Source organism: Mustelus asterias, unplaced genomic scaffold (genome assembly GCF_964213995.1).
Source record: "Mustelus asterias unplaced genomic scaffold, sMusAst1.hap1.1 HAP1_SCAFFOLD_42, whole genome shotgun sequence".
NCBI classification, from domain to species: domain Eukaryota; kingdom Metazoa; phylum Chordata; class Chondrichthyes; order Carcharhiniformes; family Triakidae; genus Mustelus; species Mustelus asterias.
In genome coordinates this window covers 149,863-177,717 of record NW_027590119.1, presented here as the reverse complement: position 1 = coordinate 177,717, position 27,855 = coordinate 149,863, and the positions used below count along the sequence as shown (strand labels likewise).

Here is a 27,855-nt window from a genome sequence, read left to right as displayed (position 1 = left end):
TACAAAAGTCATCAGTGTCAGTACAGGATAGAAATTCAGAACAGACAATTTCTATGGAACATTCTTTCCTCTCTCATTCCCCAAAAGCTGGAAATCTCCATCCCACACACTCTCTCCCCATTCTCAGCAGGTCTGGCAGCATCTGTATGGAGAGAAAAGAACTGATGTTTCAGAGCTTTGACAAAGGGTCATCGAGACAAGAAACATCAGCTCTTTTCTCTCCTTACAGATGCTGCCAGACCTGCTGAGATTTTCCAGCATTTTCTCTCTTGGTTTCAGATTCCAGCATCCGCAGTAATTTGCTTTTATAAGGCTGCAGATACCACCTCCCAAGTAACATGCGTGTGCCCAAGACATCACCACTTGTTTCCCTTATTTCTTTAGCACCCATGGTGCTCTCCGCAGTAAACACAGAGGAGAAGTATTCATTAAAAATCTCACCCATCTCCTGTGGCTCCACACACAGATGGCCAGACTGATTTTTAAGGGGATCTATTCTCTCTCTAGCCACCCTTTTACTCTTAATATAGCTATAGAACCTCTTGGAATTTTCTTTAATCTTACCTGCCAGATCCATATCAGACCCTCTTTTTGTCCTCCTGATTTCCCTCTTCAGTATTTTCTTACACTTTTTATAGTCAGAGTGATTCACTTGTCCCCGATTGCCTAAACCCAATGTATGCTTCCTTCTTTTACCTGACCAGAGCCTCAATGTCCCTTGTCTGCCAGAGATCCCTAAATTTACCATTCTTTCCCTGCATCTTAACAGGAATATACTGCCCCTGGACTCTTGATATCACACTTTTAAAACCTTCCATTTGCCAGTCATTCCTTTCCCTTCAAACAAACTCACGTAATCGACATCTGCTAGATCCTGCCTAATGCCCACAAAAGTGGCCCTGTGGACCTGTCCTATCTTTTTCCAGAACTATTTTGAAACTATTGGTGCTCCCAATAGTGCTCCCTGACTGACACTTCAGTCACTTGCTCCACCTCATTTCTTAACTGTCTAACAGAAAGTGAGTCCAGGAATTGATAATGAAAAATAAGGAGCTGGGAGATGAATTGAACAAGTATTTTGCCTCGGTGTTCACAATAGAGGATACAGTTAAAACTCAGAGACAGCTGGAAATCAGAAAACAGAAGTGTGGGATGAACTCTGAAAAAGCACAATTCCCAGGGAAGTGGTCCTCAGCAAACTGTTGGAGCTGTGGGCTGCTGAGTCCTCGGGTTCTGCTGGGCTTCATTCTCGGGTCTTAACAGAGTGAGATAGTTGGTGTGTTGTTCAATTTTCTAAAATTCCCCATTGGGAATTGGATAAAGGGAAACTGGTGCATGCGCTGTACTTAGATTTCCAGAAGACATTTGATGAGGTGCCACATCAAAGGTTATTGCAGCAAATAAAATTCATGCTGCGGGGGGAACATATTGGCGTGGATAGAAGATTGGCTCACAGCAAACAGTGGGCAGAAATGGATCATTTTCTGGTTTAAGAGAGAGAGAGACCTGGGCCAACCTTTCCAGAGTCTGCCGCTCCCTGGACTCACTTCCTTTCCCTTCAGTTGCTGCAAGTCCCCAATTTCCCCCAGAATGAGAAAAGAAATGGAAAGGGGGAGAAAAGAAAGTGTTTTACTCTCAGATGTTGGACACAGGAGGAAGTTTGAGTCTGTCTGAAAATCAATCATCATTCACACAAAGCCCGCGCTCTGATTGGCTGGAAGACCAGAGTCCTTCCGGTCCTCCAACTCTTCCCATTGGTCAACACCTCAGCATGAAGATCAGAGGGTGGGTTCTCCCCTGCACATGCGCAGCTTCTCCTCTCCCCCGCACATGTGCAGTCACGGGCCGGGAGCAGGGGGAGATCACCGAGCGGCTTCTCGCTCTGGCCGGAGCCGTCAGCCGGTTGCCTGGAAACCTTGGCACAAGGAGGTGTAGGGGGAGGGGAACAATGGGTGGGGGCACGGCTCCTGGGTCCGCGCGTCCGGGACTGAGATTAGAACCCGGTGACGTCATCGCGGAGCAGACTGATTCCTATTGGCTGATTCAGGCAGGGCTTTATCGTGATGTCACAATGCGGAAGTTGTCCAATGAGCTTCAGATTGAAACTTCCTCCTCTGGGCAACATCTGGGAGGAAGTCAATGTTTCCCCCTTTCCATTTCTTTTCTCATTCTGGGGGAAGTTGGGGACTTGCAGCAAGTGAAGGAAATAGAGTGAATTCGGTCTGTATATTCCACACATTTTTACTCCAGTAATGTAGACATTTATCTGTCTGGCCGCCTGCATGGAAATTTTCAGCTCTCTGCATCCACGGCAAGAAGCAGTGAGCATGGATCTGTCAATCACACATGAAGACGGCCTCAACCGGGATCTTGGGTTTATGTCACACTATCTGTAACCCCCACAACTTGCCTGGGCTTGCAAAATCTCACTAACTGTCCTGGCTGGAGACAATACACATCTCTTTAACCTGTGCTTAACCCTCTCTCCACTCACATTGTCTGTTCCTTTAAGACTTGATTACCTATCAAGACTCGCATTCCAACCATTATCTTGTAAATTGAGTTTGTGTCTTTATATGCCCTGTTTGTGAACAGAACTCCCACTCACCTGATGAAGGGGCAGCGCTCCGAAAGCCTGTGGCTTATGCAACTAAATAAACCTGTTGGATTTTAACCTGGTGTTGTGAGACTTCTTACTGTGCTTATCCCAGTCCAACGCCGGCATCTCCACACTCTGAGTCGAAACAGAGAGAAGTAGGAGAGTCCGGAGGTGAAGAGAGAGATTTTATACATCTACAACTCAACAGGAACTTTGACAGAATTTCCAAACCCTGTGAACACCATCAGGTCCAAGTTTCTCTCCAACCCACACACCATCCTGACTTGTCTGACATCCAGTACTGAAAGAACAGAAATTTATTTCATATAAATACTGGGAAAACTGAACCCATTGTGTTCAGACCCCACTAGAAACTCCACTCCCTCGCCAACAACTTTATTTCTCCTCCTGGCAACTGTCTTGAGGCTGAACCAGTCTGTTCACAACCAGGGTGGAATAGTTCATCCCAAGATGAGCTTCCAGCCACATGTCCACATCATCATCAAGACCATCTTCATTCATAGAAGCATTAATGGTAATTAATTAACAATAATGAATAATAAAATACAGTGTAGAAGGAGGCCATTCAGCCCATCGAGCCTGCACCAACAACAATCCCATCCAGGCCCTATCCACATATTTACCTGTTAATCCCCCTGATACCAAGTGACAATTTATCATGGCCAATCTGTCTAACCGGCACATCTTTGGACTGTGGAAGGAAACCGGAACACCCGGAGGAAACCCACACAGACACGGGGAGAATGTAGAAACTCTGCACAGACAGCGACCCGAAGCTGGAATTGAACCCGGGTCCCTGGCCCTGTTAGGCAGCTGCACTAACCACTGTGCCACCGGGCCACATGTCAGTGCCATCGCCCGACTCCAGCCCAGTCTCAGCTCATCTGGAACCCTCACCCATTCCATTGTGACGTCACACTCTCACCCATTCCATTGTGACCTCACACTCCCACCCATTCCATTGTGACGTCACACCCTCACCCATTCCATTGTGACGTCACACTCACCCATTCCATTGTGACATCAGGGCTTCACTCTCCAATCACAATCCCTGCCGGCCTCCCACATGCAGCCTCAATGGCGGCAGTCAGCCCGGGTCTAACACTACAAGCTGCCGCTCCATTTGGTACAAAGGGGGGGGGACCCGGAAGTTCATTTCCGGGGTTTGGGTTTGAACAACATGTTTACAAAGCCTCTCCACCCACCCGCCACATTTATCATTCCCCGCACGCCGCCCTCTCCCTCGCATTGATCTCGTTTCCAAGTTAAAACCGTCTGTCCGTTGCCATTACGCGCACTGCGCATGCTTCAGTCGCAGCCCGGCCCCGCCTCTCATTCACTCCGATTGGTTGGAGGACCAGCCGGTCCCGCTCGGAGCTGCCGTCAATCAGTCCCGGGGCATTGTGATGTGGAGCATGCGCAGTGTCATTGCTGGCCTTGGCGCTTGTTTGTCCCGGAGAAGCGGAGTCAGCGTTAGGCGGTGGTTGGGAGGATTTGGAAACACTTTGTGGATCCGCAAACCCTTCAGAATCATTGTCAGCTCCCTGGTTTGCAGCTGCGGGGCTTCTCCCTCCCTCCCTCCCGGGAACAGGCCCAGGTTAACGGCCCCATCCTGGCTCAGCCACTGGAGGATGGTTCACATCAGAGGATGGGGGAGGGGGACAATAAATAAGAGGTTACACTTTGGCCTCAAATCAATGAGGACTCTGATCTCTGGGAAGGAAGGAAACCCTGGGAGGTGGGCGGGGAGGATTCACAAACACCCGCTGGAGGCCCCAACACCCCCAATAAGAAGTTGCAGCTCCCTGCAGTGACCAGGAGAGAAAATAATTGATTTTATTTTCACTCTGTACAAAAGAGAACTGAACCCAGCCAGAATAGAGAGTGGGAGAAAAGATTTGTGAAGATATTTCACACTGGGTTTGCCAGGCTGACCAACTCTCCGAGAAAATGAAAGGACATCCTTCATGAGTCTGTCGGAGCAGGTGAGCAGTATTGTGTGCGGTGCTGCTGGAACTGTGTGGGTGGACAGGGGCTGGTTGGCAGCCAGAACAGTTGGAAGAGGGTGCTGCACACATCCATCTTATGGGTGAAACAGCGCCCATACGCCATGCAGCCTGGCACACTGGACTCAAACACGGGACAATCCATTGAAATATGAGCTGGTTGGTCAATGTGGGAGTTGGTGGCAGGACAGGGAGGAGGGAAAGTGTTCAGGATGAGGATTTACTGCTTTACAGGAACAAGTGAGGAAACGATGTTCCACAGAACATAGTTTCAAATTCCAGTATCCGCAGTAATTTGCTTTGATTCCAAATAAACTTATCGCACTTTAACCTGGTGTTCTGAGACTTCTTACTGTGCAAACTCCACACAGACAGTCACCCACCGCTGGAATCGAACCCAGACTCAGTGAGGCAGCAGTGCTAACCACTGTGCCACAGTGATGGTAGTTTGCCGCAAATTTCGGGTGATAACAATGGGCTGGATGTTGCTCAGAATGTGGAGCACTGCAGCAAAGTACAGACAGACAGAGCAGCAAACTGGACTGAGAAATGGAGTCTGCAGACTGGAACTGGCAGCATGAGGAGAGGTTATTTAGTCTAACACTCACAGCAATCTACAACCCACCCCCATTACCGAGACAGTGAGACAGAGATTACAAACACTCACCAACACAGCTCCAGTGAAACGTCCCAGGAAAAAGAGGGAATCTGTGGCAGTTCCTGTCCTGAAATAGCCCCAGGACTGTCACTCAAACCCCCAACCCGGCCCAGTTCACAGCTCAGCCTCTCAGCTTGCAGCTTCCTGCACCTTGAGCCAACCCTGCCCAGGGGTGGGAGGGATGTGGAACCACAGAGTGGGGGGAGGGGTGACCTCCTGCTGTGTCCCAAATAGTTTCTCCTTCCCCTCCCCCTTGGCGCTCTAAGGTCTGAATGTGGATGTGTTGATGGACATTGCAGAGCCTCACTGAGCTTATCCTGGGTCACCCCCTCCCCCTGGGTCCAGTGTGTTCAGTTCGCTGCTTCTTTCCCTGCTGAACCTTCAGTTAATCAAAAGCAGAAAGTGCTGGAAAACCTCAGCAGGTCTGACAGCATCTGTGATCATCCAGACTGGAAGCATTAACTCTATTCTCTCTCCACAGATGCTGTCAGACCTGCTGAGATTTTCCAGTATTTTCTGTTTCTGTTTCAGATTCCAGCATCTGCAGTATTTTGCTTTTATCTTCATTTAAAAGCATTCTTTCATGGCCTTTACCCTCCGTGCTCCTTTCCAGAGCTTCCCACCTTCTGCTATTGTCCCTGACTCCCACATTAACTCTGTCATTCCTCCCCTTTACCCCGCTCACCCTGTCTGAAGTCAGCTCAGAGTTTTAGCGCCATCTCCCCCTCCCCCAGCCTCCACATCCCAACACCCGGAATCTCTAACCCAGCGGTTCCAGTTTGTCTGGTTTGAGTTCAGATTTGCCGCAGCACCGACAGGATTTCACTTCAAACCAGCCGGAACTGACTGCTCACAAATCCCTAAATGTTTCTCCAGCAGCCCGGGCTTGTTAATGTTGTTTAAAGTCAGCGCCCAAATGCAGTTACTCTCCTCAGTTTAAAAAACTTCTCCGTTTAATCCAAAGTATTCTTCGCACCAGACACAAACACAAAATTGTGAACGTAACCCGCACCCCCCCCCAGCCCCTCCCCACGCCAGCGTTTTCTCTTTTGGCTGGAAATACTCAACAAGTCAGGCAGCCTCTGTGGAGAGAGAAACAGACTGAATGTGACCTGTCATCGGAACTGGGAAATATATTATTATTTCTCGCAACTGAAAGAGACACTTTACAGCCTTCAGAACAAAACTGAGCTCAACAATTTTACACCACAATCTCTGCCCCCATTGTGTTGTGTTTCGTTGCTGCTTTTTTCACCTCATTTCCCTCTTGTTTACTTTGCGTTCAGACTATTGCTAACCGGCTATTCACACCTCATCCAGAACATGTTTTGTGTCTTTACTTGTCCCAGTTCCACTCGCTTTGGTCTTGGGCCGTGAAACATTTGTCAGTTTACAGATCTTTCATTTAGTCTCCTCCCTCTCTCAATTCTTCAGAGGTCAGTATTTGACAAAGGGTCATCTGGACTCGAAACGTCAGCACTTTTCTCTCCTGACAGATGCTGCCAGACCTGCTGAGATTTTCCAGCATTTTCTCTCTTGGTTTCAGATTCCAGCATTCACAGTAATTTGCTTTTATCCTGATTTTCTCTGTGTGGCTCTGGAGAGCGCATTGGACTTGAAACATTAGGGACAGAGAGAACGAGATTTTTCTCTCTCTCTCTCAGAGGGTCTTTGGTCTGTGGAATTCTCTTCCCTCGAGAGCAGTGGAGACAGAGTCATTGAATATTGTTAAGGCTGAATAAATGGCTTCCTGATTGACAAGAGAGTCAGAGGGTCTGGGGGTGGGGGGGGGGGGGGGGGGGGAGCGGGGTGGTTGGTGGGTGGCGGGGGACAGAAAACTGGAGTTCTGGCCACAATCAGATCAGTCGGGATCTTGTCAAATGCTGCAGCAGAGGGGCCCAATGGTCCACTGCTGCTCCTCATTCATATGGATGTTTAGCTGTATGTTTCACTCTGTTTCTGCCTTCATAGAAGCTGCTGGGCCTGTTGACTATTTGTGGCATTGACTGTTTTATTTCAGATTTTAAGACTCTGTAACATATCACTGTGTAATCCAACAATTAATCCCGGTCCCCTGGATTACTGTTCTGTGGCATAGTGGTTAGCACCGTTGCCTCACAGCGCCAAGGACCAGGGTTCGATTCAAGCTTCGGGTCACTGTCTGTGTGAAGTTTACATGTTCTCCCCGTGTCTGTGTGGGTTCCCTCTGGATGCTCCAGTTTCCTCCCACAGTCCAAAGATGGGCGGATTATGTGGATTGGCTATGCTAAATTGCCCCTTAGTGTCAGGGGGACTAGCTAGGGTAAATGCATTGCGTTAAGGGGTAGGGCCTGGATAGGATTGTGGTCAGTGCAGACTCAATGGGCCGAATGGCCTCCTTCTGCACTGTTGGATTCTATGATTTTAGTTAGAAGTCTCACAACACCGGGTTAAAATCCAACAGGTTTATTTGGTATCATGAGCTTTCAGGGTGCTGCTCCCTCATCAGGTAAGTCAATCGCCCATTATTCTAGATGCAGACAAACTCACAGATGCACACATACATTCGCAGACACGCATATATGGGGCTAAAGGGATATGGGAGGAAGGAAGGGATCAGGATATTGAATTCGATGATCGGCCATGGTCAAGGTGGATGGTGGGGCAGGCTCAAAGGGACACATGGCCTACCCCTGCTTCTAGTTTCTATCTGTTTATGTGAACACGCCCACCCACACACGCACACAGTTGATGTCAGTCTCAGTCTAATCCACTAGCTGGGCACCAAAATAATAACAGAAGCCAATCTGAAACTCAGTGTGTGTGTTTTATTGTGAAATGAGATAATGTATAAATACATCCCCATAGCTCCGGGTGGGAGTGGAATTGATGATTTCTTGACTGTCTGTCTGCACGGTTGCCTCATAGCGCCATGGACCCGGGTTCAATTCTCGGCTTGGGTCACTGTCTGTGTGGAGTCTGCACGTTCTCCCCGTGCCTGTGTGGGTTCCCTCCGGGTGCTCCGGTTTCCTCCCACAGTCTGAAAGATGCGCTGTTTAGGTGCATTGACCTGAACAGGTGCCGGTCTGTGGTGACTAGGGGAATTTCACAGTAACTTAATTGCAGTGTTAATGGAAGTCTTAATGCGACTAATAAATAAATTTAACTTTTAACTTTAATTTTGTGATCTCATAGAATCGTAGAATCTTACAGTGCAGAAGAAGGCCATTCAGCCCATCGAGTCTGCACCAACCACAATCCCACCCAGGCGCTACCCCCGTAACTCCACATATTTAACCTGCTAATCCTCCTGACACTAGGGTCAATTTTGCATGGCCAGCCAACCTAAGCAGCACATCTTTGGACTGTGGGAGGAAACCGGAGCACCCGGAGGAAACCCATGCAGACACAGGGAGAATGTGCAGACTCTGCACAGACAGTGACCCAAGCCAGGAATTGAACTCAGGTCCCTGGCGCTGTGAGGCAGTAGTGCTAACCACTGTGCCACCATGCTGTCCTCATCTCCTTGAACAAATAGTAAATTGTAGAGATTATAAAGTTTGAATTGTAATATCTAATGGTGTAAAGTATCTGGGAGCAGAGTGGATGTGATAAAGGCTGGAATACAGACTGTGGGAATGAGGGTGAAACTGCTGTGCTCAGTGAATGGTTCTTATAGTAGGGAGGGATGGGAGGTGGGAGGAAGGGATGGATGATGAGAGGGAGGGATGGAGAAGGGAGGGAGAGTGAGGTGGATGGAGGGAGAGAGGGATGAATGGGGGTGAATGTGAGAACCTGAAGTTTACAGTTGAAGAGGTTCCCAGTCTCTCTGATCAGCTGAACTGGGGAAGCTTTTGCGCAGACTGTGCTGCTGCTGTTTCCACTCCTGTCCTGATGTGGAGATGCCAGCGTTGGACTGGGGTGAACACAGTAAGACGTCTCACAACACCAGGTTAAAGTCCAACAGGTTTATTTGGTAGCAAATACCATAAGCTTTCGGAGCAATGCTCCTTCGTCAGATGGAGTGGTCTCTGTTCTCAAACAGGGCACAGACACAGAAATCAAATTACAGAATACTGATTAGAATGCAAATCTCTACAGCCAGCCAGGTCTTAAATGTACAGACAATGTGGGTGGAGGGAGCATTCAACACAGGTTAAAGAGATGTGTATTGTCTCCAGACAGAACAGCTTGTGGAATTCTGCAAGTCCAGGAGGCAAGCTGTGGGGGTTACTGATAATGTGACATAATAATGTAACACAATAATGATAATGTGACATTAGAATTGCGTTCTAATCAGTATTCTGTAATTTGATTTCTGTGTCTGTGCACTGTTTGAGAACAGATATCTACTCCATCTGATGAAGGAGCTCTGCTCCGAAAGCTTATGGTATTTGCTACCAAATAAACCTGTTGGACTTTAACCTGGTGTTGTGAGACTTCTTACTGTGTCCACTCCTGTCCACCAGGGGTCGCTGTAGGCCTCCCAGTTGCTGCTCCTCCCAGTGCCACCACTTGCCCACTCCAGCCCCTCCAGTACACCACACTGGAGCCCCGGGCCATTCTTGCCATCCTGCCAGGTCTCGGGTACTGAGGCCAACAGTAAAGTTTATTTATGAGTCACAAGTAGGTTTACATTAACACTGCAATGAAGTCACTGTGAAAATCCCCCAGTCGCCACACTCCGGCACCTGTTCGGGTTACACTGAGGGAGAATTCAGCTTGGCCAATGCACCCTAACCAGCACATCTTTCAGACTGTGGGAGGAAACCGGAGCACCCGGAGGAAACCCACGCAGACACGGGGAAAATGTGCAAACTCCACACAGTGACCCAAGCCGGGAATCAAATCCAAATCCCTGGCGCTGTGAGGCAGCAGAGCTAACCACTGTGCCACTGTACCACCCAGTGCTCGAAGGTTAAGTTTCTTCTGCAAACCTAAGAAGATTCAGTGTCACATCAGGACAGGGAAAAAGGAGACCATTGGCTTCAGATGGATAATGGTAAAAGTTAATATCCCAATTTATTCACTTTATTCCTTCAAGCTGAGGTTTACAAAGTGAAAATTCCACTGTTTATAGCAGTGACTAAATAAGCAATGACACTCATCCTATATTTAAATTAGTCTGTAATACACCTCAATTTCACACAGGTTAACAGTTTTCAAGCATTTGGAACCCCAAATGTCTGCTGATGTGTCATCCAGAGCTGTTTTCCTGGCAGTTTGTGTCAGTAGCAGGCTGCCGTTACCACCCACTCTTGGGGCAGGGTGAGGAGACAGCTCCGACACCGACCTCAGCTGGAATGGGAATTGAACCATACATTAGTTATGGGGCGGCACGGTAGCACAGTGGTTAGCACTGCTGCTTCACAGCTCCAGGTACCTGGGTTCAAATCCCGGCTCGGGTCGCTGTCTGTGTGGAGTTTGCACATTCTCCTCGTGTCTGCGTGGGTTTCCTCCGGGTGCTCCAATTCCCTCCCACAGTCCAAAGATGTGCAGGCGAGGTTGATTGGCCATTCTAAATTGCCCCTTAGTGTCCCGGGATGCATAGGTTAGAGGGGTGAGTGGGTAAATATGTAGGGATATGTGGATAGGGCCAGGGTGGGATTGTGGTTGGTGCAGACTCGATGGGCCGAATAGCCTCTTTCTGCACTGTAGGATTCTATGATTCTATTAGTCCGCATGGCCAGCAATGCTGCAGGAATTGCAAAGGGGCTGCACAGAGGCCCAGAATTAGAAGAGGGGGTTGTGAAGATGGAGGAAGCGTCTGCAAGACATGAGGACATTTTGGATTATCTCAAAATTACAGAATGTGGGAGACCAGTCAGGAATGTGTTGAAATTGTCAAGTCTGGTGGTAATGTGTGGATGTGGGATTCAGCAGCAGATGAAGGGCTGCACGGTGGAACAGTGGTTAGCACTGCTGCCTGACAGCAGTGGGTTTCTGTGTATGTTCTCCCTGTGTCTGAGTTTCCTCTGGGTGCTTCCGTTTCCTCCTACATTCCAAAGATGTGCAGGTTAGGTGGATTGGCCATGTTAAATTATCCGTTAGCGTCCAAAGATGTGTAGGTTAGGGGGGTTAGCAGGGTGAATGCACAAGGGTACAGGGCCCATCGAGTCTGCAACAGAGCATCTTACCCAGGCCCTATCCCCGTAGCCCCACATATTTATCCCGCTGTTCCACTGTGTTACTTGTTCATTACAATAGGGACCAGAGTCTGAGGTTATAAATGGGTGAGTTTACTCCAATAGTAATTCTTTCGACATCTGACAAGTTTACAGCTATTAACATCCTGCCTATCAAATAGCTCCAGCCTACATATGAGAGGACCAACATTCAGAGCTTTCAAATCCTTATCCTGAAGTTACAAAACAGACTTTAGTCATTGGCCTGCTGATACATCGGCACATTCACACAGGGGTGGATTGGACTGTGACCTGTTTATTGTTCATCTTTAGTTCAATACAGTTTCTGAGTGATTTAAATTTAAAACAAGGTCTGCAGGTGTGAAGATTTATTGACACATGAATGGGAGATGCTGTGGGGTATTCTACAAGTCTAACAGGGCTGATTTACATCAGATAAACTCCAACTATCAGTATAAACATTATTTAGTTGGGATGTAATTAACAGCAGCAATGACAGCAGAATCACACCCCTGTGATCACTGGTGAACTCGCTGGTGTCTCACCAGGTTGTATGACTGGGTGAATCTCTTTCCACACATTGAACAAGTGAATGGCTTCTCCTCACTGTGAACTTGTTGGTGCCTCAGCAGAATGGATGACCGGGTGAATCCTTTCCCACACTCAGTGCAAGTGAACGATCTCTCCTCAGAGTGATTTCGCTGGTGTGCGAGCAGAAGTTTTCTGCTTTTAAAGCTCTTCTCACAGTCAGAACATCTGAACGGTCTCTCATTTGTGTGAACAAGTTGGTGTGAAGTGAGAGAGGATAAACAAGTGAATCCCTTCCCGCACACAGTGCAGGTGAACGGCCTCGCCCCAGTGTGAGTTCGCTGGTGTACAGTGAGGTCGCCTGATCGCCTGAAGCCAGTCCCGCAGTGAGAACACGTGAATGGTCTCTCATCAACGTGAACACATTGATGGTGACGTAGTTCCTCAGAACTTTTATAGCTCTTCCCGCAGTCTGCACATTTAAACGGTCTCTCTTCACTGCGAACTCGTTGGTGTTTCTGCAGGTTGGATGATCGGTTAAATCCCTTCCCACATTCAGAGCAGGTGAATGGCCTCTCTCCAGCGGGAATGCGCTCATGTGCCACAAGATGGAATGATGTCCTGAACCCTTTCTGGCAGTGGGAACAGCTGAACGCTGTGGAACCGGTGTGAATGTACTGGTGCTCCCGCAGTGTGCATCGAGTTTTAAAATTCTTTCCACACTCAGGGCATTTAAACTCTTGTCGGTGTGAACTCGCTGGTGTCTCTGCAGGGCAGAGAAATCTGTGAATCCCTTCACTCACACGGAGCAGGTGAAAGGCCTCTCCTCTGTGTGAATGTGTCGCTGTATCAGCAGGGCCGATGACTGAGTAAATCCTTTTCCACATTCAGAGCAGGTGAACTGCCTCTCCCTGCTGTGAATGCACTGGTGTGTCAACAGGCCAGCTGTCTGAGTGAATCCCTTCCCACACACAGGGCAGCTAAAAGGTCTCTCTCCAGTGTGAGTGCGTTGGTGATTTTCCAGGTCAACTGGATAATTGAATCCTTTCCCACAGTCTCCACATTTATACGGTCTCTCCCTGGTGTGACTGCGCTTGTGTCTCGACAGGCCAGATGACTGGTTGAAGTCTTGTCCACACACAGAACACGTGTATGGTTTCTCCCCTCTGTGAATGGTGCTTCTTTCTTCCATGTTGAAAGGCCGATGATGTTCAGATCCTGATGAATCGAGACACTCTGTCAGGTCTTGATGTGATCCTTGATTTACAATTGTCTGTAATTCCTCACCTTCTAATCCCTTGAAAAATGAAGTGAAAACAGAAAGAGGGAAACATGAGAGACAAGCCATTAAAACACAAAATACGAAATTCAGCTGAACTAATCTGGTAAACTGTGGAATTGGGACTAGGACATAGTGGATATGAAAGCTGCTGGATTGTGACAAAGACTCAAACTGTTCACCAATGCACTGAGGGAAAGGAACCCTCCACCTCTTCAGAGCCTACAACAAGAATCCAGCCTTTATGCGTGAAGAGGGAGAGGTCGGGAGGAGGATGACGGAGAGAGACTTTATACATCAGCAACTCAACCAGGATTTTGGCAGAATCTCCTAAACCCACAATCTTCCCCACCTGGAAGTACCAGAGCAGCTGGGACATGGGAAAACCACACAACTTCCTGACTTGGACAAATATCACTGTCCCTTCAATGTGACTGGGTTAAAATTCTAATACTGTTGCATTGTGGGAGCACCTTTACTATATGGACGGCAGAGGTTCAAGAAGAAGGCCAACTATCACCATCACAAAGGACAATTGGTGATTGGTAACGTATCGCTGTCTGTGATAGTAATTCAGGACAAATACCTGGGCCTTTTTTGATCTTTTGCAAATCTGTATGAAACCTGCAAGTTCATAAGATATAGGAGCAGAATTAGGCCATTCGGCCCCTCGGGTCCGCTCCGCCATTCAATCATGGCTGATATGCTTCTCATTCCCATTTTCCTGCCTTCTCCCCATAACCTTTCAACCCATAACCAATTAAAAATCTGTCCAACTCCTCCTTAAATTACTCACTGCCCAGCATCCACCGCACTTTGGGGTAGCAAATTCCACAGATGAAAGGAAAACAAAGAAACAAAACCAATGACCGCTACAATCTAGGAGGACAAGGACAGTGGACAGATGGGAAAACCACCACCTGGAAGTCCCCCTCCAAACCACTCAGCATCTTGACTTGGAAATATGTCACTGTTCCTTCAAGGTCATTGGATCAAAATCCTGGAATTCCCTCCCTAACAGCACTATGGATGTACCTATGCCACATAGACTGCAGCGATTCAAGTAGGCAGCTCACCACCAGCTTTTCAAGGGCAATTAAGAATGGGCAATAAATGTTAGTCCAGCCAATGACTAGAATCAATTGAACAATTTAAAAAATGACTTGGAATATCCATCAGAAAACAATCCTGACAGTTACTCAAATAAATACTTCACTCAGTCACACCAGCTTCTGAGTTTATATTTGACTGAAGTGGTTGGATTTTGCTGCTGTTTGTGGAAAACTTTGGGGCATTTGCCCAGTCCATTACGCAAACTAGCCTCCCATCCAGTGACTCCATCTACACTTCCCACTGCCTCGGAAAAGCAGCCAACATAATCGAGAATGTCACACACCCCGGACATACTCTCTTCAATCTTCTTCCGACAAGAAAAAGGTACAAAAGTCTGAGATCATGTACCAACCGATTCAAGAACACCTTCTTCCCTGTTGCCATCAGACTTTTGAATAGACCTACTTCTCATTAATTTGATCTTTCTCTACAGCCTAACTGTGACTGTAATACTACATTCTGCACTCTCTCCTTTCCTTCCCTATGTACAGTATGCTTTGTCTGTATAGTGCACAAGGAATAATGCTTTTCACTGTGCACTAATACATGTGACAATAATAAATCAAATCAAAAAAGAACCCCACACACTCCGGACACACTCTCTTCCACCTTCTTCCATTGGGAAAAATGATACAAAAGTCTGAGATCAGGTACCAACTGACTCAAAAACTGTTTAATCCCTGCTGCCATCAGACCTTTGAATGGAGCTGCCTTATATTAAGTTGATCTTTTGCTACACCCTGGATATGACTGTAACACTACATTCTGCACCCTTTTCTTTCCTTCTCTCCTACCTGCTCTATGAATGGAATGCTTTGTCTGTACAGTGCGCAAGAAATAATAATTTTCACTGTAAACCATAACATGTGACAATAATAAATCAAAATTATCCACCAGTTCCCACTTCTGTTCTTTCTGATGAACGAAGGATCTGTGCACAGCTTTTTCAACCCTCCTCCCACTCTCCACATCACAGCAAAAAGATCACCAGTCAACAATAACGACTTTCAATGACGGAGGGTTTACCCAGCATTCGCCGCGGTGGTGAATGTCCCCTATTTACACCAGAGGAAGGCACTGCGCAGGCGCAGTATCACCAGTATTGAAGCATGCGCACCGTCAGTCATGGCGATGGGGTGAGTCTTTTTGTCTCTTTGCCACGAGGAAGGAAACGGAAACTCTGAGGGAGCGATGGAGCCGGTTCTGGAAAAGAAGAGTTTCTAAACACCTGGTGGGTGCCTCAAACCACGATTGAGACTCTGCGCTTCCGTGTTTGCAGCTCCGGATCTTTTTCCGCCCGAGGCCCAAGTCCAGGTTAACGGCCGCCATCTTGGATCAACGAGAGGCGCATGCGCCAGGGGTCTTCGTGACGCAACAGTGAGGGCGGGGCTTAGATTTTACAGTTCCCACTGGGTCCTAGTTTCTAGTACATCAGAATTCAAATTATGTATTCGTGTCAGAAGTAGGTTTACATTGACACGACAATGAAGTTACTGTGAAAATCCCCTAGTCGCCACACTCCGGCGCCTGTTCGGGTCCACTGAGAGAGAATTTAGCATGGCCAGTGCACCTAACCAGCACATCTTTCGGACTGTGGGAGGAAACCTGAGCACCTGAAGGAAACCCACACAGACACAGGGATAATGTGCAAACTCCACACAGACAGTGACCCAATCCGGGAACTGAAGCCTGGTCCAACCACTGTGTCACCGTGCCTCCCAGCAAACTGGGCAACAGGTGTCTAAACAGTTTCACCTGCTCCCAGCCTGCAGCTGGTGTTTGCAGGAGTCCATGAACCATGTACATATTCAGTGTGAGAGGTTGCAGTCCCTGAAGGAGCTGCTTCTCCACTTTTAGTTTCACTTCTATTCTGCCCCACGCTCCTAATCATTGGCTGCCCATGTGGAGGAGGCTTGGGAGGTCAGAGGATCTTTTCCTGGACCTGCTCTTGGGACTGATTAAAACAGTGATTTGTAGATCAGCATGGGGTAACTAGGCTGTTGGCCTCTTTTCCATGGTCTTGTCCATGCTCTTGTGGTCCTGGAGAAGAACCGTGCAGTGTCGACTGGAACACTCGATACCTCCCACAACTCAGGGTACAGAGTGTCTCATAGACACTGGAAACAGAATTCTGGTTTAGTTGAGATGGAAGTTTGATTTGACCCCAAGATTGGAGAAACAAAAGATAAAAGAATATTCCATAACTAGAATTGTCTGTTCTGACTTTCTATTCTGTGCTGACAGCGATACTGACTCTGTCAATGTCTTTCACAAGGTCCACGAGGGCGATGCATTGCTGATGGGAAACTGAAACCAAACATCACATCAAGAGCTGACAGAGTCACTCAATTCATCAGAACCTGAATATCATTGACCTTTAAATGTGGAAAGAGAAATGTTTTTCTGTTCTGGTGGTGAGGAAAGATTTCAAACATCAGTGTGACTGGAAAAGCACCAAGACTTACACACACACCCGAGTGAGAGTGTTCCAGTAAACTGACTGTGGAAAGAGCTTTAACCAGTTACACAGCCTGATTTTTTTTAAAAATCTCACTATTCACAGCAGAGAGCCAAAGGATGAGAAGATCTTGGAGCAGAATTCGGCCATTGGGCCCATTGAGTCTGCTCCACTATTCACTGATCTGATATAATCCTGAACTCCACTTTCCTGCCTTATCCCCATGACCCTTGATTCCCTTACTGAGGAATAATACACAAGTTCTTTGTGTGGACAAGGCTTGAACAGATTGTTTAACCGAGAGGGACACAAGGGCACCCGCACCATGGAGAAACCATGGAAATGTGGGGACTGTGGGAAGGGATTCAGTTACCCATCGCTGCTGGAAATACATCGCCGCTGTCACACTGGGGAGAGACCATTCACTTGCTCCGTGTGCGGGAAGGGATTCATTCAGTCATCCCACCTGCTGACCCACCAGCAAGTTCACATTGAAGAGAGACTTTTTAACCACTCTGACAGCGATAACAACTCTAAAAGCTCTGAGGAGCTGGTCAAGCACCAGATTGTTCACATTGTAAGACAGTTCAGTTGCTCTCACTGTGGGAAGCTGTTTAAACAATCACAGAACCTCATTGAACACGAACGCACTCACACTGGGGAGAGGCCATTCATCTGCTTTGTGTGTGGGAAGGGATTCACACGATCATCCCACCTCGCTACACACCGACTGGTTCACACTGATAAGACCATAAGACATAGGAGCGGAAGTAAGGCCATTCGGCCCATCGAGTCCACTCCACCATTCAATCATGGTTGATTTCAACTCCATTTACCCGCTCTCTCCCCATAGCCCTTAATTCCTCGAGAAATCAAGAATTTATCAATTTAACAGACCTTTCAAATGTTCCGAATGTGAGAAGAGTTATAAAACCACAAGTGATCTGCTGATACACCAGCGAGTTCACAATGAGGAGAGGCCATTCAGATGTACAGTGTGTGGGAAGGGATTCACTCTGTTATCCAGCCTCCAGAAACATCAGCGAGTTCACACTGGGGAGAGGTCATTCACCTGCTCCTTGTGTGGAAAAGGATTCATTTATTTAACCAGCCTCAGATCACACCAACTTGTTCACTCAGATAAGAAACCTTTCAAATGTTCTGAATGTGAGAAGAGCTTTAAGACCTCAAGTATTCTGCTGAGGCACCAACAAGTTCACACTGGGGAGAAACCGTTCACCCGCTCTGACTGTGGAAAGGGATTCACTCGCTCATCCAACCTGCGAACACACCAGCACATTCACACCGGGGAGAAACCGTTCACTTGCTCTGAGTGCGGGACGGGATTTTCTCACTCATCCCACCTGCTGAAACACCAACACACTCACAATGGAGAGAGACTGTTCACCTTCTCTGAGTGTGAGATGGGATTCACTCAGTCAACCCACCATCTTACCCACCAGAAAGTTGACAAGTGTCTGCAGGGGTTGGATTCTGCTGTTATTGCTGCTGTTAATCACATCCAGGACTGAACAGTGGTCATTCTACAGTTGGGATGTGTTTTCGCTGATGTTTGAGATTGCTATAACTGGGCTGGAGTTTACTACTCCGGTTAAATGTCAAATGAACCAGTATTGTTTAAGACACAAAGCTGGGACCTTCATTTCTCCAGGATAAGAAAAGATTAATCAATGTCTTGTTACTAATTGCTGCATTTTTGTGGCCTTTTCTCCTTTCAAGTTCTAGATTATTTCAGTTTTCACACCTTCAGTTACTCTCATGGACAAGTCCCAGCTCCCCACACCTTCCAGAGTGTCTTTCCTGGCCTTGGAATCTATGGAAGGCATCAGTAACACATCCGCGATCACCAAACACAAATCACAGTTGTTTGCACTGATCCACTTCTTTCCCCAGTCATTCAGGATGGTGATGTTTGTGGAGCTTTCTCTCTCTGTGATTTGTTTAATTGTCCCCCACCATTCATGACTGGATGTGGGGGGACTGCAGCTCTGATCTGATCCGTTGTTTGTGGAATCGCTTGGCCCTGCCTGGAACATGCTGCTTCGGCTGTTTAGCATGCTTATAGTCCCGTGTTATAGAGTCACCAGATTGGAATCTCAGTTTTAGGGTGCCCAGTGCTGCTCCTGACTTGTTCTCCTACACTCCATGTTGATCTAGGGGAGGTGATGACTGGTGGTATTATTGCTGAACTATTAATCCAGAAACTCAGCTAATGATTTGGGGACCGGGTTTCGAATCCTGCCACATCAGTTGGTGGAATTTGAATTCAATAAAAATAATCTGGAATTAAGAATTTACTGATGACCATAAAACTATTGTTGATTATCGTAAAAAAAAACCATCTGGTTCACTAATGCCCTTCAGGGAAGGAAATCTGCTGTCCTTACCCGGTCTGGCCTACATGTGACTCCCTTTGAAATGGCCCCGCAAGTCACTCAGTTCAAGGGCAACAAGGACTGGGCCATAAATGCTGGCCATCCAGCAATGCCCATTTCCCACGAATGAATAAAAAAGAATTTCAAGTTGAGGACTCCCAGGATGACTCACTTGCACTGTCCACCTCTGTGCTGCTCCCTCTACTCAGGTCTGAACTGCTGGTAGGACAGGATATTCTGGCAGGAAGAATAAAAGGGAAGCAGATTATCTAAATGGTGAGAGATTGTCAAGCTCTGAGATGCAGAGGGATCTGAGTGTTCTAGAGATTGAATAAACTGGGATTGTTCTCCCTGGAAAGACAGAGGCTGAGGCGCGACCTGATAGACATTTATAAAATTATGAGGGGTGTGGACAGGGTGAACAGTTGGGAGCTTTTTCCCAGGGCAGAAATGACAATTACAAGGGGACAGATTTCAAGACAAGGGAGAAAGGTTCAGTGGAGATGTGCGGGGGAAGGTTTTTTACACAGAGGGTGGTGGGGCCTGGAATGCACTGCCAAGTGAGGCGGTTGAGGCAGATACCTTAGCGACATTTAAGATTTATCTTGATAAACACATGAACAGACGGGGAATAGAGGGATATAAGCGGTTGGTCTCGATAGGACAATGTGATCAGCGTTGGCCGAAGGGCCTGTTCCTGTGCTGTTCTTTGTTCTTTGCATGAATCACAAAAAGCGAGTAAGCAGGTAAAGCAAGTAATTAGGAAAACTATCATTTGTGAGGGGAATTGATTACATAAATATGGAGGTTATGCTTCAGTTACCCAGAGCACCAGTGAGACCACATCTGGAGTACGGTGTACAGTATTGGTCATCTTGTTTAAGCAAGGATGTAAATACATTGGAAGCAGTCGATTGACCAGACTAATGCCAGAAATGTTTGGATTATGGGTAAAGCTTGGACAGGCTAGGTTTGTGTCTGCTGGAGTTTAGAAGAGCAAGATAAATTTGATCGAAACATGGAAGATCCTGAAGGGTCTTGACAGGTTGATGTGGAAAGGATGTTTCCTCTTCTGTGAGAATCTAGAGCTCGGGGTCCCTGTTTAAAAATAAGGATTCGCACATTTAAAACAGAGATGAGGTGAAATATTTTCTTTCAGAGGGTCGTGAACCTCTTCTGAAAAGGCGGTGGAAGCAGAGTCTTTGAATATTTTTAAGGCAGATGTAGGTGGATTCTTGGCAAGCAAGTGGGTGATAGATTATTGGGGGTAGGCAGGATGCAGATTTAAGGTTACTATCAGATCAGCCCCGATCTGATTAAATGGTGGAGCAGACTCAAGGGATCAAATAGCCGAATCCTGCTCCTTGTTCCTGTGAGACATTGGCAGTAAGATATGATTCAAAGTATGACTCAGCCTGTTGCTTGACTGGACTGTTTGACTGTAGGAATAGTCATGTTTAATAGTTTGTAGCTTAGTTATGTGTAATGATCAAGTAATTGAAGCTTATTAATCAATTAACCTGATGTGAAATTCTGCTTAATTGTAATATATTAGTATCATGTAACTGGCTTTGTCAGTAACTGCATCCTTATTTGACAAGTGAAATACATCACATGACCCGAGGCCGGTGTAAAGCTTCACTTTTATACTTTAATTACAGAGTCCTGTGGATCCCATCAACTCTGGATGAGCTGAGGTCTGGAACTGTTAACTCCTCAGCCATTAATTAACGGTTATACTTGAGTTAGAGGCCATATTGTGTGAAGAAACCAGCTGTGAAGTTTCAAACCTTCAGCACTGTCGTAAATTAATGTATCCTTTTAACTTGTAATATCTTAAAAGAAGCAATCACTTTCCTTCACACTATATAACCATCATTGGTTTGAAAAATTAAAGGTTTCAGTTTAATTTTCATAGCGCAGTAGTAATTCTGACTCATTAGTTTTGAACATTTATCAATTGAATGTATCATACTGTATTTATATGTGTTTCCTGCTATCTCACCTTTTACACACTGATTTGATGCCCACTTTCTTTGGATTTCAGATCTGAAGTAACTTTGTAATTTCTGTATTAGTTTAAGGCTGTGTGTTACTTTGTGTCCTTTTAATTAACTGTGTTCCGAGCTCTGGCAACCACTACAAAAACCAGCAAGCACTTTCTTTAACCAAAATATACTGATAATCACCTGCCCCAATGAGAACTCTACAGGATTTCTACACATCAATTAGACATTTTGGTCCAAATGTTAACCATTGGGATTTGACACCATAAATTTACTTATTTCAAATAAGTGACAAAGAAGATATCTTCACGCCCCCCATTATCTCAGTACAAAGCCATAAAATTTAATGAAATGACAGGAAAGGTTATAACGTGGGGCAGACTCCGAAAGTAACTGATACATTAGAGGGCCAGTCGGGAGATTGCAGGAAATGGTCAGTAGATGACCATCACCATTAAGAAACCAATCAGAAACTGATTACACACCACCGACATCAATCAGGGACTGATCATGGTGAACCAGAGTTCAGGAACACCATTGATCGTGCACAGGGGCTGTGTCTAGAAAGGGTTAATAACCATCAGCTTTCAGCTGCCCAGTTCACAGCTCAGAGAAGCTGAGCAGGAAGAAGGTAGACAACAATCAACAGGACAAGAGACAGCACCTCAGTCGGCTGGAAGTTGTGAGCCAGAGTTACAAAGTGAACTGACTGCTTCCACTGCCTTTGTTAAGTTTTGCATTTTGTACTTATGTGATTAACTTAGTAAATTCTGTAAAGCTTGGAACAATATTTGTACTAAGTTTGGTCCTGTAGCTAGTTAAAAATGAAAGTCCCTTTTAAATCAGCTCTCCCAACTGAGTCCAACAATTGTAATTGACGTTAAGTCTTATATTTAAGTTGAGGTGAATCCAGGTCTTACAGAAAATCTCTGCTAAATTTGGCACAAGCCCCCAGCTGTTAGCCAGGAAATCTTTGCAGGATTGTCTTGGGAACAGTGTGCTGTTGTCATTTCTGGAACCTCGGTCAATGTGGGCTGATCTGTGTAGTTTTTTCATTGACTTTTCTGTAGCAATTTGTCACAACTGAATGGCTTGCTCAGGATAGAGAGCTCTGAATCTATGATATTATCTCTGTTCTCCAGAACAAGTAACTATATTCTGTCTATTATTGCAGTGCTGTTAATAAAGTCAGTAAAAGACAATCTGTTGTTGGGAGTTTGATTATCTGACGTCTGAAACCACAAGATTCAATATTTAGAGTCAACAATATAAACAAGGAAACACATTGGGCCCAATACTCCAGCTGGATATTCACAGGGTGAAGTCTGTTATCTAACACCTCGAGAGGACAGAACAGAGAAAGATCCCAAAATGTAAGAAATCCTCCAATTATTTGTGAATATCTTTCAAATGCTGACAGGTTCCAACTCCCAGTTTCCATTACATTGAATCAATGAAAGATGGAATATAGACAGTTGGACTGAAAGCAGTGCGGGGCCCACTTGTACTGAGACACCAAGTCCAAGGACCATTTACACAGAAACACAAAATCCAGGGACCACTTACACCGAGACACCAAATCCAGGGGAGCATTTGCACTTTGAAGTTGATTTATCGGGTAGAGGTTGTTTGCAATAAATCTCCAATTTTCAATTAAGATTTATCTATCTCGCCAGAATGAACATTTTAATTGGTAAAATCAGAAGATTTATTAACCATTAAAAGGTTAAAAAGTTAGAAAGATAAAAAACAAAGTTCGAATGAACAGTAATTGGCAGAAAGGAGAAAGCTTATCCTTCACAATGAAACAGACTTCTCAAAACTTTCCTCGGTTGATCAGGCCAAAGACGTAAAATGATAATCAGACAAGGTGGATAACATGTTAACAGAATGGCCACTCAAAACCTTTATTTTTACCCCCTCAACTCTCATTTGCTCAAATTAGCCTCAGTGTTGAACTATATTTGAGTAACTTCACTGTCTGATTGGCCCCTGACACCTACTGGCATCTCCTGATGTCTGAGTACAATAAATGAGACAACTTGAGTCAGGTCCCATTCATTCCCCAACTTAACGTAACTTGTCAAAGCCATAAATGTTTTGTGAGCTCTACCTTATCTTTCTAGATTGACTGGAAAACATAATTTGACAGTTCTCATGATTTATGACCAGTGTACTTAAAATCATATTGTTTATAATAATAAACAATTACAGCCTTTGTGTTACAGGTTATATTACCAGTCTGACAAGTACAACTATTGTTTAATTGCTTATTCTTCAATTGTCTCAGAATTAAGGCTCTTCACTTCACTAATATGAGGATGTTAAACCAAGGGCCCCATCTGCTCTGTCAGGCGGAGATGAAAGATCACATGGCTTCTATTTGGAAGGAGGGCAGGGAGCTCACCCTGGTGAGACCAGTATTACCCCTCTCCCAATCTCACTGCAAACAGATCACTGCTCATTGCCACATTGCTGTTTGTGGAGGCTGACTGTACACAGAGATGTCCTGAGGTTGTGAAAGGTGCTATATGAATGCAAGTTCTATCAGCTCCAGCCCAGTTACTGTAGTTAGCAGCAACATCATCAACACTTCCCCAGTGTCGTGATGAACAAGGTTCAGTCCTGAATCTGATTAACAACAGCAGAATCAGAGCAGAGCCGTCAATAGTGAACTCTCTGGTGTTTCACCAAGTTGGATGATCGATTAAATCTCTTCCTACACATGGAGCAAGTGAAGGGTTTCTCCCCAGTGTGAACTCGCTGGTGTGTCAGCAGCGCAGATGATTCGGTAAATCTCTTCCCGCACTCGGAGCAGGTGAACGGCCTCTCCCCAGTGTGAATGCGCTGGTGAGTCAGCAGATGGGATGATCGTACGAATCCCTTTCCACACTTAGAACAGATGAATGGCCTCACCTCAGTGTGAATTTGTTGATGCGTCAGCAGGTTGGAGGACTGACTGAATCCCTTCCCACACTTGGAGCAGATGAACGGCTTCTCCCCAGTGTGAGTGCGCTGGTGTGCAGTGAGGTGAGATGATCGCCTGAACCCAGTACTGCAGTGAGAGCACTTGAACGGTCTCTCCTCAGTGTGAACACGTTGATGGTACTGCAGATTCCCAGAACCTTTGAAATACTTCTCACACTCTGGACATTTGAAAGTCTCTTGTCAGTGTGAACTCGTTGGTGTGTCTGAAGGTGGGGAGATGTCCTGAACCTCTTCCCACACAGTGAGCAGCTGAACGGTGTGTACCCAGTGTGAATGCGCTGGTGCTCCCTCAGTGCGTGTGGGTTTTTAAAGCTCTTCTCACAGTCGGAGCATTTAAACTCTCTCTTGTCAGTGTGAACCTGCCGGTGTTTCAGCAGGTGGGATGAGAGAGTGAATCCTTTCCCACACACACAACAGGTGAACGGCCTCTCCCCGGTGTGAAGTCGCTGGTGTCTCTGAAGGCAAATTAATTGAATGAATCGCTTCCCACAATTGGAGCAGATGAATGGTCTCTCCCCGGTGTGTCTGCGCCGATGAGTTTCCAGCTCAGACGGGGATCTGAATCCCTTCCCACATTCCCCACATTCCCATGGCTTCTCCCTGGCGTGAACGGTGCTTTTTGCTTCCATTTTCAAAGGCCGATGATATTCAAGTCCTGATGAATCGAGTGACTCTGGCAGATTGTGATGTGGTAATTGGTTTGACTTTCCTGCCTGTGAACCTTTCCAATACTCTGTGAAATTGATTCAAAACAGAAAAAAGGGAGTGAGAGAGAACCCACAAAAACACAAAGGCAGATTGTGAAATTGAGTTGAATGAATCTGGTAATTTGTGGGGCCGGCACGAGGAAAATGTGACCATGAAAGCTGCTAAATTGTTATAAAAAACCAACTGATTCACTAATATCCTTCAGGGAAGTGAACCTTTCACATAGTCTGGATCTCTCGAGAAGAGAGACAGAGAACTGGGAGCAGAATGAGTGAAGGTGATGGATTGTATATATCTAAAACTCTACCAGAACCTTGAGAGAATTTCCCCAATCTCAGCCTCTGGCACCTCAAAGAGTCAGGGTAGCAAGTGTATGTGAACAGCAGCAACTCCAAGTTCCCATTCAGGTCACACACCATCCTGACTTCACAGAAATCACAGAATCCCTACAGTGCAGAAAGAGGCCATTCAGCCCATCGAGTCTGCACCGACCACAATCCCACCCAGGCCCTGCCCCCATATCCCTACATATTTACCTGCTAATCCCTCGAATCTACGCATCCCAGGACACTAAGGGGCAATTTTAGCATGGCCAATCAACCTAACCCACACATCTTTGGACTGTGGGAGGAAACCGGAGCACCCGGAGGAAACCCACGGAGACACAAGGAGAATGTGCAAACTCCACACAGACAGTGACCCGAGCCGGGAATCGAACCCAGGTCCCTGGAGCTGTGAAGCAGCAGTGCAAACCACTGTGTTACCGTGCCGCCCTTGTCTGACATCCAGCACTGGATTAACAAAAAATTCCTCTATTTAAATAGTGAGAAGATTAAGACCCGACTACAAACTCTACTCCATACCCACTGACTCCATCCCTCTCCCTGACAACAGTCTGAGGCTGAACCAGACTGTTTGCAACGATCGAAAATTATTTCACTGAAATAAAAGCAAAAACTGAAATAAAAACAGAAAATGCTGCATAAACTCAGCAGGTCTGGCAGCATCTGTGGAGAAAGAAACAGAGTTAATGTTCTGAGTCCCTATAACTCTTCTTCAGAGCTGCCAGCTGAGTTTCTGACCATTTATCTCTGCCACCTCCAAGAATGAGTTTCTATCTCATAGAAACCCTACAGTGCCGAAGGAGGCCATTCCACCCATCAAGTCTGCACTGACAACAATCCCACCTCAGCCCATCCCCGTAACCCCACATATTTACCCCACTGATCCCTCTAACCTACGCACCCCAGGACACTAAAGGGCAATTTAGCATGGAAAATCAACCTAATCCACACCTCTGGACTGTGGGAGGAAACCGGAGCACCCGGGGGAAACCCATGCAGACACAGGGAGAACTTGCAAATTCCACACAGACAGTCACCCAAGTCGGGAACTGAACCCAGGTCCCTAGAGCTGTGAGGCAACAGCGCTAACCACTGTGCCACCTTAAATCTAATTCCCATCACTCGACTTGGTCCAAATACATGTCCTGAAACTCTCGTTCATTCATTTATAACCTCTAGACTTGACAATTTTTCACATCCTGACCAGCCTCCATTCAACCTGTGATAAATTTGAGTTTATCCAAATCTCTGCAATATCTCAATGACTCACTGACTTACACAGGCTCCTGTTTGAGCAGCAACTCAGTTCAAAATTCTCATCTTTCTTTTCAAATCCCTCCATGACATTGCTTTTCCCAATTTCCAGTCACACACACGTTTGAATCTTTTCCACAGACATACGTTCATTTAGGTTTTGATGAATATAGTGACTCTGTCAGATTTTGTTCTACTGACTCCATCTACATTTCCCACTGCCTCAGAAAAGCAGCCAGCATAATCAAGGCCCCCACGTACCTGGACATACTCTCTTCCATCTTCTTCTGTCAGGAAAAAGATACAAAAAGTCAGATCATGTACCAACTGACTCAAGAACAGCTTTTTCCCTGCTGCCATCAGATATTGAATGGGATATTAAGTTGATCTTTCTCTACACCGTTGCTACAACTGTAACACTACATTCTGCACCTTCTTCTTTCCTTCTCCCTATGTACTCTATGAACGGTATGTTTTGCTCATATAGCACAAGAAAAAATAGTTTCCACTGTATCCCAGTACATGTGACAATAATAAATCCAATTAAATCAAAATCATGCCATGTTGCGCATTGCCAGTTGCTGTTATCTGTTCCTCGATTTGAGGATGATGTCTACTCAGCGTTGAGAGTTTCTGCCACGGGTCTTCATGAGACTGAAATGAACCACAGATCTTTGGGCATACGGGGCAAGACCTCTGAATAGCACGGTAGCACAGTGCCAGGGACCCGGGTTCAATTCCTGGCTTGGGTCATTGTCTATGTGGAGATTACACGAGGTGTACAAAATTATGAAGGGTATAGATAGGGTGAACAGTGGGAAGCTTTTTCCCAGGTCGGAGGTGACGATCACGAGGGGTCACAGGCTCAAGGTGAGAGGGGCGAAGTATAACTCAGATATCAGAGGGACGTTTTTTACACAGAGGGTGGTGGGGGCCTGGAATGCGCTGCCAAGTAGGGTGGTGGAGGCAGGCACGCTGACATCGTTTAAGACTTACCTGGATAGTCACATGAGCAGCCTGGGAATGGAGGGACACAAACGATTGGTCTAGTTGGACCAAGGAGCGGCGCAGGCTTGGAGGGCCGAAGGGCCTGTTTCCTGTGCTGTACTGTTCTTTGTTCTTTGTTCTCCCCGCATCTCCGTAGGTTTCCCCTGGGTGCTCCAGTTTCCTCCCACATTCTGAAAGACGTGCTGGTTAGGGTGCATTGACCTGAACAGGTGTCAGAGTGTGGCGACTAGGGGAATTTCACAGTAACTTCATTGCAGTGTTAATATAAGCCTTGCTTGTGACTAATGGATAAGCATTAAAATTTAAAATAGTTAGTGGGATCCGGAGAGCAGAATTTGCTTCCTTTCCTTGTTATGTTGCCACT

General features: G+C 46.3%; 2 protein-coding genes and 1 pseudogene across 3 annotated transcripts in view; 1 reads left to right on the top strand and 2 right to left on the bottom strand.

Moving 5' to 3' along the window:
* The window catches only part of LOC144482758 (uncharacterized), a 143,781-nt gene that overhangs the window by 61,037 nt on the left and 54,889 nt on the right, over positions 1-27,855 (top strand). The window lies entirely within an intron of this gene.
* The window catches only part of LOC144482693 (uncharacterized), a 62,629-nt pseudogene that overhangs the window by 3,970 nt on the left and 30,804 nt on the right, over positions 1-27,855 (bottom strand). The gene's annotated exons all lie outside the window — the stretch shown is intronic.
* Positions 11,488-12,827, bottom strand: LOC144482754 (uncharacterized). The gene has a single exon (XM_078201593.1). It carries the CDS (start codon positions 12,822-12,824, stop codon positions 11,928-11,930), a length of 897 nt encoding a protein of 298 aa, XP_078057719.1. The 5' UTR covers positions 12,825-12,827; the 3' UTR covers positions 11,488-11,927.